Source organism: Hemibagrus wyckioides, linkage group LG20 (genome assembly GCF_019097595.1).
Source record: "Hemibagrus wyckioides isolate EC202008001 linkage group LG20, SWU_Hwy_1.0, whole genome shotgun sequence".
In the NCBI taxonomy this organism is placed as follows: Eukaryota; Metazoa; Chordata; class Actinopteri; order Siluriformes; family Bagridae; genus Hemibagrus; species Hemibagrus wyckioides.
The window spans coordinates 10217420-10238297 of record NC_080729.1 but is presented as its reverse complement, the minus strand read 5'-3'; the positions used below and the strand labels follow the sequence as shown (position 1 = coordinate 10238297).

The window sequence follows — 20878 nt, the reverse complement described above, 5'->3', positions numbered from 1 at the left end:
GGCATTGGTCAAACACTTGCCTGTATCTGGAAGATGAACAGCACAATCACTCGATGACTTATTCGTGACAAAACATCCCTGTCTGTCTAGTTTGCAAAGTCAAACTGTAAAATGTTTAGTAACCAATCAGAACTGAAACATTTTTTAATCACAAACATTCAGAGAAGATGCATAATGTAGTACAACGTATTTTTTATGGTTTTTCTGTTGTACATCTAGTTACTGGACTACACTTCTAATATGATATAATCATTTCCAGCTGTCAAATTCAGCTAAAGGGTTTGTCTGTGTGGGCAATAGTCACCTGTTTCACAGCTCCTATGCAACAAGACCCTAATGAAATGATTTTTTTCTCTTTCTGCTGCACTAAAGCAACAGTCCTAACATTTCAGTGATGCAGATACTCAGAGAGAAAATGTTTAACTAAGAACCAGGAAGATAAGATAAGATAAGATAAGATAAGATAAGATAAGATAAGATAAGATAAGATAAGATAAGATAAGATAAGATAAGATAAGATAAGATAAGATAAGATAAGATAAGATAAGATAAGATATAACCTAAGTATGCCCCTCCCATCCAGCAAGGGTGCACAATTTTGTCCTTTAGGACTAATGGTCATGGATACATTTGACAAAGTTTATCATTACTGAATTAATAGCTTGTACATAGGGATATACACTATATTGCCAAAAGTATTCGCTCACCTGCCTTGACTCGCATATGAACTTAAGTGACATCCCATTCCTAATCCATAGGGTTCAATATGACGTCGGTCCACCCTTTGCAGCTATAACAGCTTCAACTCTTCTGGGAAGGCTGTCCACAAGGTTTAGGAGTGTGTTTATGGGAATTTTTGACCATTCTTCCAGAAGCACATTTGTGAGGTCACACACTGATGTTGGACAAGAAGGCCTGGCTCTCAGTCTCCGCTCTAATTCATCCCAAAGGTGTTCTATCGGGTTGAGGTCAGGACTCTGTGCAGGCTAGTCAAGTTCATCCACACCAGACTCTGTCATCCATGTCTTTATAGACCTTGCTTTGTGCACTGGTGCACAGTCATGTTGGAAGAGGAAGGGGCCAGCTCCAAACTGTTCCCACAAAGTTGGGAGCATGGAATTGTCCAAAATGTCTTGGTATGCTGAAGCATTCAGAGTTCCTTTCACTGGAACTAAGGGGCCAAGCCCAGCTCCTGAAAAACAACCCCACACCATAATCCCCCCTCCACCAAACTTTACACTTGGCACAATGCAGTCAGACAAGTACCGTTCTCCTGGCAACCGCCAAACCCAGACTCGTCCATCAGATTGCCAGATGGAGAAGCGCGATTCGTCACTCCAGAGAACGCGTCTCCACTGCTCTAGAGTCCAGTGGCGGCGTGCTTTACACCACTGCATCCAACGCTTTGCATTGCACTTGGTGACGTATGGCTTGGATGCAGCTGCTCGGCCATGGAAACCCATTCCATGAAGCTCTCTGCGCACTGTTCTTGAGCTAATCTGAAGGCCACATGAAGTTTGGAAGTCTGTAGCGATTGACTCTGCAGAACGTTGGCGACCTCTTCGCACTATGCACCTCAGCATCTGCTGACCCCGCTCCGTCAGTTTATGTGGCCAACCACTTCGTGGCTGAGTTGCTGTCGTTCCCAAACACTTCCACGTTCTTATAATACAGCTGACAGTTGACTGTGGAATATTTAAGAGCGAGGAAATTTCACGACTGGATTTGTTGCACAGGTGGCATCCTATCACAATTCCACGCTGGAATTCACTGAGCTCCTGAGAGTGACCCATTCTTTCACAAATGTTTGTAAAAACAGTCTGCATGCCTAGGTGCTTGATTTTATACACCTGTGGCCATGGAAGTGATTGGAACACCTGATTCTGATTATTTGGATGGGTGAGAGAATACTTTTGGCAATATAGTGTACTTTCAAATACAGCTATGAGAATAAAAAGTGTACCCAACTTCAATTGAAGGTTTTTAATTAAGCAGGGTCTAAATAACAAACTCTTTTTGGCACGACAAGGACACACATCTGAGTGCTCCACAACACTAATTACCAAAGGTTAATCCACACTTCTTGAGGATTAACTAATCTTGGGCATTTCAGTATTAAGATCTTGCTGCTAATTACACTCTAATTATAATCACTGTGTAAGTAGGAAGGGTTTACTTATTTTTTTCCCCACTTGGTTTCTGAATGTTGGTTTACTTTTCAAGGAAAAAGATGATATATTGAAATTTGTGTCACATGAGGATTTTTGCCCCTTAGTAAGGCCCAGTAAACTATTGATTTATTTATTTATTAAGGCCATGAAAAAACAGACATTCAATCTAAAATTTATTTTTAATGTTTTTTTGTGTGTGTGTGTGTGTGTAATGATGAACAATTGGTAAAGTTGTCCCCTTCCCAATTCTAAGACTGAAGAATGCTATAGCTTGAAGGTGACTTTCCAGAGGGTGTCATCATCCATGAAATGCAATTCCCTAGTTATTTGTTAGTGTCTTTCTTGGCTTTATTTAATAACTGATGAATATGAATTACAACAGATGATGGAATTTCATTAGATTTTGTAGACTAAAGTTAGAAAATGTATGAACGTTATTCCTGTCCCCAGCCCCAGGTGAGCAGAACAAATAGTTTTAAACTTGCCAGCGTGTTCATGTGCATGTGGGTGTTGGAACGAGGAAGAAATATTAAGTGGCATGTTAAAACAGCCTCCTCCTAAAGCAGCTGGTGGGGAATGTGAGTATTCAGCACTTACAAATTTTATCAGTTCATCTTTTATAAGTTTTACCTACACAGTATTAGGCAAGTGGTTTTAATTTGATATTTTTCTCAATATATTGTATATTACAAGAGCTTCAACTCTTCTGGGAAGGCTGTCCACAAGGTTTAGGAGTGTGTTTATGGGAATTTTTGACCATTCTTCCAGAAGCGTATTTGTGAGGTCACACACTGATGTTGGACGAGAAGGCCTGGCTCTCAGTCTCCGCTCTAATTCATCCCAAAGGTGTTCTATCGGGTTGAGGTCAGGACTCTGTGCAGGCCAGTCAAGTTCATCCACACCAGACTCTGTCATCCATGTCTTTATGGACCTTGCTTTGTGCACTGGTGCACAGTCATGTTGGAAGAGGAAGGGGCCAGCTCCAAACTGTTCCCACAAAGTTGGGAGCATGGAATTGTCCAAAATATCTTGGTATGCTGAAGCATTCAGAGTTCCTTTCACTGGAACTAAGGGGCCAAGCCCAGCTCCTGAAAAACAACCCCACACCATAATCCCCCCTCCACCAAACTTTACACTTGGCACAATGCAGTCAGACAAGTACCGTTCTCCTGGCAACCGCCAAACCCAGACTCATCCATCAGATTGCCAGATGGAGAAGCGCGATTCGTCACTCCAGAGAACGCGTCTCCACTGCTCTAGAGTCCAGTGGCGGCGTGCTTTACACCACTGCATCCGACGCTTTGCATTGCACTTGGTGATGTATGGCTTGGATGCAGCTGCTCGGCCATGGAAACCCATTCCATGAAGCTCTCTGCACACTGTTCTTGAGCTAATCTGAAGGCCACATGAAGTTTGGAGGTCTGTAGCGATTGACTCTGCAGAAAGTTGGCGACCTCTTCGCACTATGCGCCTCAGCATCCGCTGACCCCGCTCCGTCAGTTTACGTGGCCTACCACTTCGTGGCTGAGTTGCTGTCGTTCCCAAACACTTCCATGTTCTTATAATACAGCTGACAGTTGACTGTGGAATATTTAGGAGCGAGGAAATTTCACGACTGGATTTGTTGCACAGGTGGCATCCTATCACAGTTCCACGCTGGAATTCACTGAGCTCCTGAGAGCGACCCATTCTTTCACAAATGTTTGTAAAAACAGTCTGCATGCCTAGGTGCTTGATTTTATACAACTGTGGCCATGGAAGTGATTGGAACACCTGATTCTGTTTATTTGGATGGGTGAACGAATACTTTTGGCAATATAGTGTATATACAAACAATTGTATTGTATATTACATACATACAAACATACATACAGCTTTGTCCCTTTGAGAAGTGGACTCCACAAGACATCTGAATTTGTGCTGTGGTTTCTGGCACCAAGGTGTACACCACAGATCCTTCAAGTTAAGGTGGGGCCACCATGGATTGGACTTGTTTGTCCAGCACATCCCACAGGTGCTTAATTGGGATCTGGGGAATTAGGACACCAAATCACCTTGAACTTTTCGTCATGTTCCTCAAATCATTTCTGAACAATTTTTGGCAGGGCACAATATCCATTGCCCAGAGCATCACACTGCCTTTGCTGGCTTGCCTTCATCATATAGTACATACTGGTGTTTGCTCTTTCCTAGTTAATTGATACATATGCACCCAGCCATCCACATCATGTAAAGGGAAACATGATTCATCAGAACAAGGTCACCTGACTCCATGGCCCAGTTCTGATGCTCACATGCCCATTGTAGGAATTTTCAAAGGTGGACAGGGGTCAACATGAGAACTCCAGTCTGCCACTATGCAGCCCCATACCAGCAAGCAGTGATGCACTGTGTGCTCTGTACCTTTTATCATATCATAAATTTCTGCTTCAGTAGCTCTTCTATGGGATCAGACCAGACAGGTAAGCCTCCTCAAGCACATCAATGAGCCTTGGGTGCCAGGTTTACCAGATGTCCTTTCTTGGAACACTTTTGGTAGTATACTATCCACTGCATCCCAGGAACACCCACAAGACCTTCCATTATTGAAATGCTATGACCCATTCATCTAGGCAGTACAATGTGGACCTACCCAGATTTCCTGTTTTTGAGATTTGTTAACATCTTACCAACACTAAAATGGCCCAGCTTCAGAATGATTTTGTGTGGAAACATGGATCAAGGAAGACAGATTAGTGGACAAAGAAGAGTGGCAATAGTCAGTGTGTGCATTCTGATTGAGAACTGTTGCCAGTGACATGGTCAAATAAGAGTACTTTAAGACTTGTATAAAGTGTTTTGGTGGATTGAGCAAGCTCTGGGGATGGGATTAACTGTTTGGCCAAGATTAACTTTGGCAATGCAAACTGTGTGCAGAGTTATGGAAAAGACGGCGCAGGAGTGACTGGTGCTTCTAAGAAACTGGGGGGGGGGACTAATTGTTAATTGTTCAACTTTCAGATGTCAAATAAATCTTATTTATCTCATGATGGACAGGTTGGTAGGATTTGACCCAATATGTATCTTGTTATCAATATTAGGTTTCCAAAAATTTGGGACTGGAGAAACAATGCACTGATGTCTTTATGAACATTTAAACCACATTTAAAATTACGCTGGTTATTACCACTAAACATACAAGCACTCTCTCTCAAAACACCATTTTCTAACTCAATGAATCTGTGTTAAAGAAATCACTGTCATAATTGGGCAGTTTATATACAGAAATAAAGAAATAATACAGTGAAATGCATGGCTTTCACAGAACAAGCCACTAACAATAGAAAGCTCCCTATGCTTCACCCTTGTGAAAGTGGGTGAAAGTGCCAAATTGGGCTAGTTTAGAAACAACATATTAGAAACTCTATCAACAATAGTGATCTTGTTTCCTGTAAATACTTACAAAAAAAAGACAAGCGTGACTGCCTTTTGCAAATTTATAAGTTTTAATCATTTGAAAATGAAGACTATGGTCAAACTTTATTATCCCTTTATTGAAAATATCACTATCATTTAACATTTAATGGCAAAAATGAGAAGTATGAAGGCAGATTTTCAGTCACTGTTCACTTTTTTTAGGAACAGCAGAACTTCATAGTTATATAATCTGCCATGAAGTGGCAGCACCGCAATGTATAAAATTATGCAGATACAGGTTAAAAGTTTCTATTAATGTTCACATATAATGTTCACACTAGAATAAACAAAAAATGTGAACTCTATTACTTTGATTGTGGCATGAATGTTTGTATAAGTAGGGCTGGTTTGAGCACTTCATAAACAACTGATCTGGGAAATTTATACACAACAGTCTCTAGAGTTTCACAGAATGCTGCAAATAAACAAAAGCATCCTGTGAGCAGAGGTTCTCTAGGCTGAAACACCTTGCTGATAAGAGAGTTCAGAAGAGAATGACCAAACAAACTGCATGAACAGGGTCTATAGCAGGGGTCTCCAACACGTCACGTCGCTCGCGAGCAGTAGCTTGCAACCCACTTCTAAGTATCCCGTCTAAAGTTTCATAGTATACGTACAAAATTGATCTCAATAAACCTGTTTCAATTTCATCTCAATCAAGCATATTGTACATTGTTCATGCTAATATTGTATAAACGTAAAAAAAAAATCATTTCATCCTAATCAAACTCACAGACATCCAGCCTCTTTCCAGTGCAGTACTGAAATATGACTTCCTGGACAAATCACTCTCCTCCGAATGTGCATCACACAGTTACAGTATAATACAGTTGTTCATCAATAGATTTTACACACAGCTAGCACCAAGACCATATATGGAAGCATAATATAAACTTAAATCTATAAGCACAGATTAAAGTAGTTTGGATAAAGGATAAAGAAAACATATGGCAGTGCCTTTCGACAGTGTTAGGAATAAAGCTATGATGCTGCCAAAACCGCTGATTGAATTTATCCTGCTGCACGAAGGTACAAGATGAGTGTGCTATAGACATTTCTTATTAGTGCAGGTGGTTTTTCGGAGTAAAGTTTAATATTTAATATTAAACTTAATGTTTAACATTTCCCATTACACATGCATATGAATGTCATATAAATACTGTTATTTAATCCCATGAAGTCCAATACAATGTCAGGCCTCTGCTTTCAAAATAAATATAACCTTCAACATCAAAGGTGTTCCCTTTTTTATTAAAAAAGTTTTTCAGTCTTGTTGAGGCCATCAGGTATGTGTTATGAGACTGTCAGTGACAATTTGCTGGTAAATAACATCCATATGAATGAAAACGAAATCTGACAATAATAACTCATAAGTCTAGTCAGCAAACCTGTTGTGTTAAATCATTTACCTTCAATTAACATGCTGCTTATGTGAATTTAAAATGATTTATTGCAAAATATGACTGATATTGATACTGTTATTTTTTTTTTTTTTTTTAAAAGTTCACACAAAAATAGCTTATTCAGCTGGTTTGGTTTATGGCAGTAAGCTATGTAAATAAATATTACTGATAATATAACACAAGTAGCTCTCAGAAGAAAAAGGTTGGAGACCCATGGTCTATAAACACATAGGCACAGACTCATCCAAACAGGTCAGCTGAAAACTGGGAAAAGACCAGGTAATTTTTTCCTGATTTTTATCTGTCCAGTTTCAATGAGTTTTCATGATAACAGATTCCTGTCCTTGGCTGACAAGAGTGGAGCACAATGTTGTCGTCTGCTGCTGTATTTTTCTCTGACCTCTCTTACAAATAAGGCATTTGTATGCAATAAGGCACATAATGAATTTTTCCACCATTTTTTCCTACCAAGATTTCCTGTGTTGCAACCAATACTTTCAATGTTCTATAGACAAGCTTGAGTAACCAGGTTTTTTTTGTTTTGTTTTTTTAAATTTATGCAGGTTAATGTCTCGGTGTACTCTGAACTTAAATCATGACACAGAAAAAACAATCATGGAATTGTTTTGTTTAACAAAACTTCATCTAAATTGGGTTGCTAGCTTCTGTCCGGTTCATGCCAAACCAGCTCAACAGGGTTTATGTCTGGAGACTGTGCTGGCCATGATTTGAAGCCTACTGTCTTGTTTTGTTCTTCTAAGGTAGTTCTGACACAGCCTGGAGGTATGTTTTGGATCATTACCTTGCTGTAGGATGAACCCCTGACCAACTAGGCATACACCAGAAGGTACTGCATGGTTCATGGTGCCACTCAGGGTGGTGCTGACACTGCATCCAGCAAAAGAGCCCCAGACAATCATGCTTCTTTCTCCATGATTGACAGTTGGTGTCACACACCAACAACATACAAAAACCCTGCATTTCTATAAGGGGTGCAGTTGTTGTAAACTTTGTAATATGGTTTACTGTTATGGGGATATGATAATTGTGCTTCAATAAACCGTTTAGCTAACAACTGTGTGCTTCAAGATGACTACCATCATCCCTGTGCCAAAGAAATTATTTGTATCCTGCCTCAATGACTATCGGCCTGTTGCACTTTACCCATCATCATGAAGTGATTTAAGCAGCTACTTATTAAAAACACAGTAACTAGTCTTCCCACAACACTTGACCCATTTCAGTATGCCTACCATCCTAACCATTCAACACAGGATGCCATATCTGCTACCATACACTTCTCTCTAACCCAACTGGACAAAAATGACAAATACCTAAGAAAGATGGTCATAAACATCATTTCATCTTAGGAAAGCTAAGGCTGCTGGGATTGATCAACGCCCTCTGCAACAGGATCCTGGATGTTTTGAACAGAAGACCCCAAGCTGGATGGATAAGCATCATACCACCACAATAAGCACTGGCTTAATCCACTATTTTTTACCCTGCTGACTCATGACTGTGCTGCAGAATACAGTTCAAATCACATCATTAACTCTTATTACCAATTTTTCCACACTCAATGTTTTAAGAATTTGTAGTTTTGTTTTTTTGTTTTGACAGGTGCCTCAAATCTGTAGCCTGCTGTGCATGAGGTTGGACCACCTGGCTATCCAGAAAGGGAAAACAGAATGAGTCCAGCGATCTCACCGTTTGGTACAGTGTTTCTGACTACAAGATCCTGCAGTGAACTGTTAAAACTGACCCATAGTTACTTGGTGTCACAACACACACAGAGCCAGAACACCAGAGGGAGACGTTGCCTGAATATTGACTTCTACAAACTCACTTCCGGTTCACTAGGGCTTTTAAGCAGCGTGCTCCCTCTGTTCCACACGAAGTATCGTTTTCTTGTGTCACATACATTGCTACATTGCTGTATATTGTGTATGATCCTTGCCTGCCTTGCTAATTAACTACGAGTTCGGTTTTTATGTTTTGGTTTAGGTTCACAGTGTGTTTCCCTTCCGGTTTTTGACCCTTTTTGCTTAACCATATCGATACCGACTTTTGCTTGCCGATTTTGTGAATTATGATCTGCAAATGGATTCTACTACGCAAGCTTCATGTGCTTCCTTACAGGATACTTCGCCACCAGAGAATCCAGCAGATCTGTGCACCACTATCGTCCACCAGGGCCATATGATTCGCGTTTACCAGGACCAAGTGGTGGAGTTGCAAGCCACCAACGTGCAACTACAACAACAACAACCAGCAGCCGCCGTAGCACCAGCACCGCCATCACGTGGTGAATTACCTCGTTTTGCATTTCCGGAAAAGTTTGATGGCTCCACCAACCGCTGCCGAGGCTTTGTACGCCAGTGTGACAACTTCTTCGTGCAACAGCCAGAAGTCTACGGCAACGAAACCATCAGGTGTGCCTTCATTCTCTCGTTGCTAATGGGTAAAGCACTGGACTGGGCTTTGGCTGTATGGGACTCAGATCCCCAAGTTAAGACATCTGCAGATTATTTCGCGAATATCATCAAGGAGGTATTTGAGTTTCTGGCCGGGGGTAAAGACATTTCACTTTAGCTACTTGAATTACATCAGGGGTCGGATAAGGCGGCAGATTTCACCATCAAGTTCCGCACGCTAGCAGCAGAGTCTGGATGGAATGAAACAGCACTCATGGCATTGTTTCATGAAGGTCTTAACCCGGACCTGAAAGCGGATATGGCGTGCCAGGAGACCAACATGCCCCTGTCTCAGTACATCACCACCGCCATCCGACTTGATAACCTCCGACGCCAACACCGACCTCCGGCATCCATGTCACATTCCATACCTCGCGGCCCGATGGAATTCCATCAGCCCAAGGAGGAAGCTTCAGACCCTATGCAACTGGGGAGGTCTCGTGTGTCAGACGAAGAGCGCGAACGCCGTACACAGCTTCAGCTGTGTTACTACTGCAGACAACCCGGTCACAGAGTGTTCCAATGCCCGGTGAAACCTACCACATCACAGATAGAGATTGTGAAACTGGCTTCAAAAGTTTCCCTACCTGCATTCATGTTTCTGAATGACTCTCGTTTCTCTGTCTCGGCACTAATTGACTCTGGTTCAGCAGTCAACCTCATAGACAGCAGCCTGGTACATGAGCTTCACTCACCCACCACTCCATGCACCCCACCATTAAAAGTAACCGCCATCAACAATCAGCCCATTGGAGAAGGCCTCCTTACTCACCAAACCCCACTCTTGGACTTCCAAATCGGACTGTTTCACTGTGAAAAACCGTTCTTTGTCATCTCTTCACCATCTAACCCCCTCGTTTTAGGCCTTCCCTGGCTACAGCTCCACGACCGTTATCTCATGGAAAGAGGGAGAATTAAGAAAATGCTCCACCTTCTGTCCAGAGAACTGTTTTCACGAGCACTTATCACGCCTATCTACAATCCATGGAGAGTCCAGTGTCATCCCCCTCAATAACACTCCCCAAAGAGTACAGTGATCTCCAAGAGGTCTTCAGTAAAGAAAAGGCCACCAAGTTACCCCTTCATCAGCCATGGGACTGTGCCATTTAACTTCTTCCCAATGCCATGCCACCCAAGAGCCACTTTTACCCCCTCTCACTCCCTGAGAAAATAGCCATGGAGGAATATATTGAAGAGGCCCTCGCAGCTGGATACATCCGCCCATCTATCTGCCATCTCCTGCTGCAGCGGGGATTTTCTTCATCGAGAAGAAGGATGGGGGCCTCCGACCATGCATCGATTATCGAGGTCTGAACGCCATCACAGTTCCCTATCCTTATCCACTTCCCTTGGTTCCTGCGGCCCTCGAGCAGTTACAGGGGGCGAGAATATTCACAAAACTAGACCTACGCAGTGCATACAACCTGATCCGGATAAAGGAGGGCGATGAATGGAAGACTGCATTCCATAGTACTCACGGACATACCAGGTCATGGACTTACCAATGCCCCGGCGGTCTGCTAGTCGCTCATTAATGAGATATTCAGAGAAATGCTCCATAGATTTGTCATAGCTTACATTGATGACATCCTGATCTACTCCAACAACCTAGAACAACACATTTCACATGTTCGTGCAGTCCTTCACCGCCTAGCTGAACACAACCTCTGCGTCAAGCTAGAGAAGTATGACTTTCATCATCCTTCTATCACGTTTTTGGGATATGTGATCTTTCAAAGAGGAGTGGAGATGGATCAGGCAAAGGTATCTGCCAGCATGTCCTGGCCAGAATCCACCACCATCAAAGAACCGCAACGTTTTCTGGGATTTGTGAATTTCTACTGGCGATTCATCCGCAATTACAGTTCTGTAGCAGGCCTTCTGACCTCTCTTCTAAGGGGCAAGCCCAAGACATTGAAATGGACTGATCAAGCCAGAGTGGCGTTTCAAAGACTCAAACAAAGTTTTTCCTCTGCTCCCATACTCTGCCATCCCAATCCCGAGCTGCCATTTGTTGTGGAAGTGGACGCCTCTAATAGTGGTATTGGGGTGGTGCTTTCTCAACGCCAACCAGACTCCGGAAAGATACACCCATGCACCTTCTTCTCCCGAAAACTCATGCCAGCTGAGGCCAACTATGACGTGGGGAATAGGTAGCTGCTCTCCATAAAGGCAGCCTTAGAAGAATGGAGACACTGGTTGGAGGGGGCCCGCCATCCATTCCTGGTTCTCACGGATCACAGAAACCTCGCATATCTTTGAGAAGATAGATAGATAGATAGATAGATAGATAGATAGATAGATAGATAGATAGATAGATAGATAGATAGATACTTTATTGATCCCAAAGGAAATTCCAAAAAACCAATGCTACTACTGAGACACAAGTGACAATAACCCCTTTTCCACTCTGGACCAGCCTTGTCCATCCAGATGCCCACCTTATAGAGTTCTCATCACTTAGAGGATGCTTTGCTAATGCAGAAAATGGCCCCACATAGACAGCCTGGAGATACATGAGACATGTTTTTGAGGCTACCACTTAATAGAGATTGATTTGTATTGCAATTGCTACAATCAGTTCTTTACACAAGTCTCCATCAGTGATTAACTGATAACTTCAACAAGATAGACCTCATGTTACTAACTAGAATGAATCTCCTGGTTATGCAATTGCACTCTTTGAACATGTAGTACACAACTATAGAAAAGAAATTATTTATAATCACACTGTCCAATGTGACAGAGATGAGGATGGGTTCCCTTTTAAGTCTGCTCCCCCTCAAGTTGCTTCTTAAAAGCACTATACCAAAAGTATAGAAAATGCTAGAGTCAGGTGAAAGAAAATCATGTGACATGAAAACAGAGCCTACCCTGTACTAGGACTGAACAATTCAATTAAGAAATTACAGTGTGTTTTGGGCAATCACAAGGATTTCAGCCAAACTGTGATGGCTAGACGACTGGATCTCCAAAACTGCAGCTCTTGTGGGGTGTTCCTGTTCTGCAGTGGTCAGTATGTATCAAAAGTGGTGCAAGGAAGGAACAGTGGTGAACCTGCAACAGGGTCATGGGTGGCCAAGGCTCATTGATGAACTTAGGCAGCGAAAGTTGGCCCGTGTGATCCGATCCAACAGAAGAGTTACTGTTGGTCAAATTCCTGAAGAAGTTAATGCTGGGTCAGTTTGTTGTAAATGGAACAGTCAGGGTGCCCATGCTGACCCCTGTGCACCACCGAAAGTGCCAACAATGGCATGTGAGCATCAGAACTGGACCACAGAGCAATGGAAGAAGGTGGCCTGGTCTGTAAGTTTCCCATTGGGATGAATAAAATATCTATCTATCTATCTATCTATCTATCTATCTATCTATCTATCTATCTATCTATCTATCTATCTATCTATCTATCTATCTGATGAATCACGTTTTCTTTTACATCACGTGGATGGACGGGTGCATGTGCATCGCTTACCTGGGAAACACGTGGCACCAGGATGCACTATGGGAAGAAGGCAAGCCGGCAGAGGCAGTGTCATGCTTTGGGCAATGTTCTGCTGGGAAACCTTGGGTCCTGCCATCCATGTGGATGTTACTTTAACACGTACCATATTCCAAAGCAATGTTGCAGACCATGTACAACCTTTCATGGAAACAGTATTCCCTGATGGCTGTGGCCTCTTTGAACAAGATAATGTGCCGTGCCACAAAGCAAAAATGGTTCAGGAAGGATTTGATGAGTACAACAACGGGTTTGAGGTGTTGAATTGGCCTCCAAATTTCCTAGATCTCAATCCAATCAAGCATCTGTGGGATGTGCTGGACAAACATGTCCGATCCATGGAGGCCCCACCTCGCAACTTACAGGACTTAAAGGATCTGCTGCTAACATCTTGGTGCCAGATACCAGAGTACACCTTAAGGGATCTAGTGGAGTCCATGTTTTGTCAGCAAAAGGGGGACCAACACAATATTAAGCAGGTGGTCATAATGTTAGGGCTGATATATATATATAAGGCAAAATTACAACCATAAAAACATAAAGCATATAAAGCATTAAAAGATACTAAAGTGTCATATAGCATGACAAAGATGTCATATAACATGGCACTGTGAGAAGTATTTGATAAAAGACTTAAAGACATGGTACAGATTTACACAGTGTCAAACAAAGGCTTCCCGTAATATTCAAAAACATTTTACATTCGGATGCATCACATAAGAACAGTCGATTCCAATATATTTAATTACAAACAGGCTTAATAAATTAACAGCTTGGCTTGGCTTTAACCTTACTTTAATTAATCCCATTAATATCCAGTGGCTGTGTTTAACTAAATATATTCATGAAACAGAGGGAGGGTTTTACCTCAATAGTTTTCTTAATCCCCAGCCAGGTAAACTAGCCTGAGGATCTGTTTTTTAGAGTAGACTGCAAAGCACTTCTATAAGTCGCACTGGTTAAGAATCACTACAGTAAGACCTCACACATCCGCGAGGTTCTGTTCCAGGACCCATCGCGAATGACGAGGTTTCACAGATGTTCAGTGGAGTCACTAAAAATGCTAATACTGTAGCTTGTTAATGCTTAGTTTAAACCCTAAATATGACCCCAATCATGCTCCCAAAACACTTTAATTTCATTTAAAAGTTAGCTTAATACATTAGCCTTAAAAAATAAATAAATGTTTGGCTTAAAAATAGAGTACAGTATCGCCTGTATAAAAACCAAGGGAAAAATCACTGAAATCACTTATTCACGGAATATATGCACATGTTGAACCGAGCACAAGGGGCGGGGAGATGAACCGCGACATCACACATACAAAGCATCATAGCTATCAGCCAATCAGCAGCTAGATAAAACAGTTAGTTCTCTATGATTGGGGTTATGATTCCAACCCTTCCAGCCAATAGCGTGTAGTAATGGCTGTACTGTACGTACATGATATCGGCAACGTTTGATATCATTAAAATAACATTTATATTTTATTTATATTGATATTTTGTTCATTTTACTTGTATATTTATATCACTTAATTAATAAACTAAACTTTTCTTAATAATTTTGCATTAAAAAGCATGAAAACGTATAAATGGCCACGAAATTAGCTGTAAAAACTTTTGCAGGAACTCGCGGGTCTGCGAAAAATTCACGGATGCAAATTAGTTAGGTTCCAAAAAAAATTTCGTGGATCAGTGAAGTCGCAAATCTGGAGCCGCGGATCTGCAAGGTATTACTGTATATCCAAATATAACATTTTTGAGATTACAGTATTTTCATGAATACTAAATGACTACTCAACAACTCAAAATTTCCAGGCATAAGAAAATATTGACAAATTTCTTCTTAGACTTTTGTGGTGAAACATGTTAAGAGTGGTGCAAATTTCTGTCCAGGCCATCCTTAGACATTTTATCTAAGTAAAATAAATAAGTAAAGTGATGGGGGAATAACACGCACCTTGCCATGGAGCAGTCAACTATCTAATAAAAAATGCTTTAATTCATACATCATACATGTCATACGATGTGAATATCCTCAGATTTTAAAAGAACTGCACTTTGAGTTCATAATCAATGTTTAATTTTAAGGCTAATATACTGTGGTAGACAGATAAAACAACAATACTTTTGGCAGTGTTTAATTATGGACCTGACCTGACATTCAATAAAAGGTAACCTTGCTGAACAATTCCACAGAACATATGGTTTAGGAGTTAAATAAAGTTATGATCTGCAGTGTTGTTAGTCATACTGAATGTTATGTTTGGTATAATATATGACTGAAAAATTACTGCATTTTTAAAGTAGAAAAACATAACAGCAAACATTCTCATTATAGTCATGGCAAACTTTGTGTAGATTTAGTTTTTTTTTAGGGTTTTTTTTAATATTATGTTTAAATATAGCTTGCAATTTCTTTCATTTAAAACATGATAAATGGTGGCAAAAATACAGAAAGCTAAACATTTCCACCACTTCTGGAAGTGTAATAATATAACCAGGGAACATTTTGCCAGCAGCAGCAATCACAAAAACTCTGTGCTGGATTGTACTGGATTAGGATACTGCAGCAAACAGTAACAGCACATTTTCTACATAATCCTTTTGTTTATGTGGCCAACATTTTCACAGTTCTGCCTTCAACGTTTTGGGAAACAAAGAATCATATTTAACCCTTTTATAATTATCATCAGAATTAACATTATTCGTAAAGTGAGGCATGAAGGTCTATGTAATCTGTTTACATCTTTTTTTCTTATTCTCTTTGGGTTGTTTTCTTTTTTGGTCTGTTTTGGTGTTCAACACATTAATAGATTTAATAGATACACAAATCATTACAGTTTCATATATCTATTGGCCCATTTAAATATGTAAAAGTGACTTTGTTCTCTAGCTTCAAGACAAATAAAATGTTTAAACAAAAATAATTTCTTTAACAGAAATTTTGTTTAATGTACCAATACCCTGTTGGAATTAATTTTATTAGAAGACAAGTAAGTAGTCTCTTCCATTGTTGAAGAAGAAAATTTACCAGCTTCATTTTGCTGAATGTAGCTGACTGCTTCCTAATGCCTGGGATGACTGGTGAAAGGTCTATTGTGATGGCTATCAAGTTGGATGATTTAAATGTCTATTGGAAAACATGGTGTCTGCAGCTTTAAGTTCGACAAAATCAATTGTGTGGTATCTAGTAATGTGAACCCTAACAACCTGCTGTCTTACTTGTGCAGTGCTGCTAAACAGAAACAAAAACAGAGATTTAAAATTAGAAAATGGCATGTGTTTATCAGGGCTACACTGCTATAAATGAGTTTAATAATCATCTCTGATGCGTTCAACAAAGAACGTGAAGTTTATATAAATTTTATTTACATTTTATTCTGAGCTTAGTTAGAGTAACTTATTAAGTTTACATTCCAACATCAAGTAGCATTATGCATAAACTGTCAATACTAATCGAATATAGTCTAGCAATTGCAAATTAGTCAAATCTGACTAAACAAGACAGCAATAAATGGCTCTCTGCCATAAAGTATAGTTTATGGATACCTACAGGTTAAACCATATAGTTTTCAGGACTGTTTAAAAGCCATGTCAAAAATCTTATTTAAAACCTAAATTGTAACGATCAACATGGATCATATTTTATAGTTGCTGTCATTTTGACCAGGAGGTTGCAGTCTTTTTGACCAGAAGGCTGCCGTCATTTTGACCAGGAGGCTACAATAGTTTTGACCAGGAGGCTGCAGTCTTTTTGACTAGGAGGATTTAGATTCAGTTTATATCCTTTTTTCATGCTTCTCATTTATCCTAAACAAGAATGAGCAGCATGAAATTGTCTGTCCTTATCAAAGTATTCAGAATAAGAGTTTATGTAGGGTCAACAGTAGACTTTATATAGGGGCAACTAGTCAGCCATAGTGAACAAAAATCATCAAACAAATCATCATCAATCATTAACAAAAAAAAAAGAGAAAAAAAGTCTAATATACAGACAGCACACAGTTGGCCAACTAGTAGAACAACTTTATACAGCCTATAATTATAACTTTTTTAACAGCCTATAATTTTGCTGTCTAGAATTGCCTACTTTTTCTCTGATACTGTCTCTGGTTAAACAGTGAGACTCTTAATAGCCCGTCATTTGGCATAATGTAATAAATTAAGCCCAAATATTCATGCTAGTCAGCTCGGTAGGGGCATACTTATGGGAATACACAATTGCTATAAAATTTCTCTGCTACCATAATGATGTTACTTTTTAAACATCAGCTATAATTACATGTATACTAGACTTTGTGATGTCTGACACCTTTAGCCCATTTGGACTGCTTTACTGCATTAGTGTTGCTGTGGTTTAAATTCAAAATTATTTTATATTTTGGAAATAGAATCAACCTATAAAAACTATAAAAACTGTAAAAGGAAAAATAAAAACAACTATGGGAGCAAGCAGAATTAGTCATAATCTATGTGGTGACAGGTACATTTGTTCAACAGTGCCTGAGTAAGCAGGAGGGATTGGTCAGAATTCCTTTAGGGTCGGATTTAGCAAAAAACAATCCCATGCACAACCTACTCTTGGGTTTCAAAATTTATTGTGATATCAGTTTTCTAAACACTTTTCCAGCAAAGCACTGTTCTGGAAGTGTGATGGGAGTGAAACATAACACTGAGGGACACTTGCAATGAAACTGGGATTCAGGTAGTCCTCACCAGTTTATAAAAGCCCCTACCTGAAGCTGCTCAGTTGAACTGCTGCTGAGCTCATCCCCAGATTCCAAATCGCTCCGATTTTTCTCTGTGGCTTCTTTGGGAGATTCTTCAGGTGCAGCAGTCTTATGTCGCACTGTTTCCCCCTTTCTACCCTTTTCTCCATCATCTGCTCTCTCTCCTTCTTTCCTCTTCTCCCTCTGTCCATCCCCTGCTTTCTCTCTATCTCTATCAAACCTTTCTTCTCTTTTTTGTTCCCATAATTTATCCTCTCCAATTTCAACTTCTCTTTTCCTCTCTATATCTCTGGCCCCACCTACATCTCTTTTCCTTTCTAGATCCCCTGTCCACTCTTCTTCTCTCTTCCTATCCCCTCCTCCTTCTCCCTTTATTTCCCTCTCTCCAAAACCTGTTCTTGCCTCTTCTATACTGTCTTCCTCCCTATCAGTCTCTCTATATAAATCCAGTGGTGCTCGAAGCCTGAGGGGGGTCTCAGCCCAGGTCAAAGGCAGAGAAGTATGCTGCATGTTCGGGAATGTTTGCTGAGCTTGCCTCCTGGGGCTTTTCGGACTGGCTTTGTCCTCTGGGGGTGCCTGCAATGCCACCAGATACCCAGCACAGGATGACTGAGCAGGGCATTGCTTGTTCAAACTGTCATCAGACTGTTTGAGCTCCAGGGTAGATAAACCTTTTTTCTCAGATCCAACTCGTGTCCCAACCCCACCTCCAGTGTGCGGGAGAGGTTTGGTGGGTGGCATGAGGGCTCGCCGCACTTCCCGGACATACTGGGCAGGTACATAAAAAGGCTTACTGCCCTCCTCCTTACGAACCTGCCACCAGTCTTCATTGGTCTTTTTTACAAGCAAGTAACATTCACCTTGTTTGATGGTAATCATACGGTCTTTGGACTTGTACTCATAGTCGTACTCCACCTCAATGTATGGCTGACCGGGGGCAACTGCGAGGTCACTGCGATCAGCCATCCCTTCCGTAGAAACCACTGGTCAAAGTTTTGGAAGCATTCTCTCCAGACCTGAAGCAATACAAATGCATCTGAAGAGGAAAGAGAGAGAACTTTTAATTTGCATGGTAATTCCTCTACTAAAAGCCAACAAATAAAACAAATAGAATTGATTACTTTGAATATACACTTATTAAATACACGTGTATTTATTTTTTTGCATACAAAAAGACGTCTTCAGTAAATGTTCACATCAAACATCAGAATGGGGGAAAATGTGATCTCTGTAACTTTAACATGGCATAGTTGTTGTTACCAGATGGGCTGAATTGAGTATTTCACAAACAGCTCATCTAATGGCAATTTCACACACAACACTCTCCAGAGTATATATATATATAGAATGGTTTGGAAAAATAAAAACACGCTTAGTAAGTGACAGTTCTGTGGGTGGGTTTTTTTAATAATTTCTTACTTGTCCTTGTAACCTTTTAGACTATACTGTTTTTTTTTTACTTTTTTTCAACAAAAATGTGCTATTGTTTTCTTTTATCGTATTTTTCTATTTTCAGTTTGTCAAATGTTTTTATCTCTAAAGACAGCAAGTGGAGGGCATGAATGTCAGATTTGTCAAAGATTAATCTAAAAAAATGGTAAAATTATGTACTTTTAAGATTCAACATGGCAAACATTCAACTTAAATTTTTATTTGTGATAAGTGTATATTCTGTATATAGTCTGATGGCGTAGTCTGCGGCACTAGAGATGCACATCCAGATGCTAGAGAGGATTAATAAGAGTGAGAGCATAGAAATCCTCCAACTCCAGCATTAGAGCCCTCAAAGTGGGGTGAAAGGGCAATGCTCTTGACAGCATAATTGCGACACCAAAGCCAAAACTAAAGCTCACCCACAGGACCACCACTCCTCTCCTCTCCATAGAAATATTCAATAAATCAAAAATCTTATGTTAAAAGTCACACATTATTTGCTGTTTGGCACACACTTTTTTGTGCTACCACCAAAAGTATATTTCAGATCTGTGGGAAAAACTGCACTCATAATAACTGTTACACCTTTGATCTAATACTAGCATTTGAATTGAATATATAACATATATAGTCACATCTTGACAGACCGAATCTCAAATAATTGCCATCATCTCATTTAAAAAGTGGTGCACATATCACGTCAAATACATCAGCTACTGCACATATCTTTTTCACATATCTATTAGTGCTGCTAGATCAACACATCTCTCTATCCTAATAGAAGCTAAAAAATAATTAGTTTCCTATGTAATTAGTTTCCTATTTAATACAAAAACAACTAATACGACCACCACAGAAGCCATCAGTTATCTAGCAATGCCCACCAGGATTATTTCACTGACAACACTGAACTATTAGCAAAATCTTCTAAATATAAATTTAAAGAAAGATTGTTTATTACCAACCCTGTAGAATGAAATGTATCAATAAGGATTTTGGCCAAAACACAGAGACAGTGCTGGTTAAGATGGTACTAATGGAGCTGCTCTAAAGAATTTCACTCACTTCTACACTTGTGTTGCTGATGTGACAAAGAGATTTTATTTAATTTGATTTGATCAGGGCTGTGTATACTTGCTTGTGTGGCTTAACCTTCGTGCAGATTTTGACAGTGATCATTTTACATTTGTGTCCCGCGTGTCTGACACATCATTTTTGTCAGGGGCACATTCTTTGAGTAAATGTCTTTTTCCCCAATAATTTACAATATTACATGCAAAATCAACTTGAACATACACTATATTGCCAAAAGATTTGGGGCATCTGCCTTTACATGCACATGAATTTAATATGGAGTTGGCCCACCCTTTGCAGCTATAACAGCTTCAACTCTTCTGGGAAGGCTGTCCACAAGGTTTAGGAGTGTGTTTATGGGAATTTTTGACCATTCTTCCAGAAGCGCATTTGTGAGGTCACACACTGATGTTGACACTCTCACTGACACTGACACTCTCCGCTCTAATTCATCCCAAAGGTGTTCTATCAGGTTGAGGTCAGGACTCTGTGCAGGCCAGTCAAGTTCCTCCACACCAAACTCGCTCATCCATGTCTTTATGGGCCTTGCTTTATGCACTGGTGTGCAGTCATCGTGGAACAGGAAGGGGACATACCCAAACTGTTCCCACAAAGTTGGGAGTATGAAA

General features: G+C 40.3%; 1 protein-coding gene across 4 annotated transcripts in view; it reads right to left on the bottom strand.

The window, feature by feature from the left end:
- The window catches only part of LOC131370895 (rho GTPase-activating protein 12-like), a 55245-nt gene that overhangs the window by 29405 nt on the left and 4962 nt on the right, over window positions 1-20878 (bottom strand). For all 4 annotated transcript variants that reach the window (XM_058418456.1, XM_058418457.1, XM_058418458.1 and 1 more), the window contains exon 2: window positions 17748-18777. In XM_058418456.1, the coding sequence (XP_058274439.1) occupies window positions 17748-18707 (960 nt within the window). In that variant the 5' untranslated portion in view covers window positions 18708-18777. The remainder of the gene's footprint in view (window positions 1-17747; window positions 18778-20878) is intronic.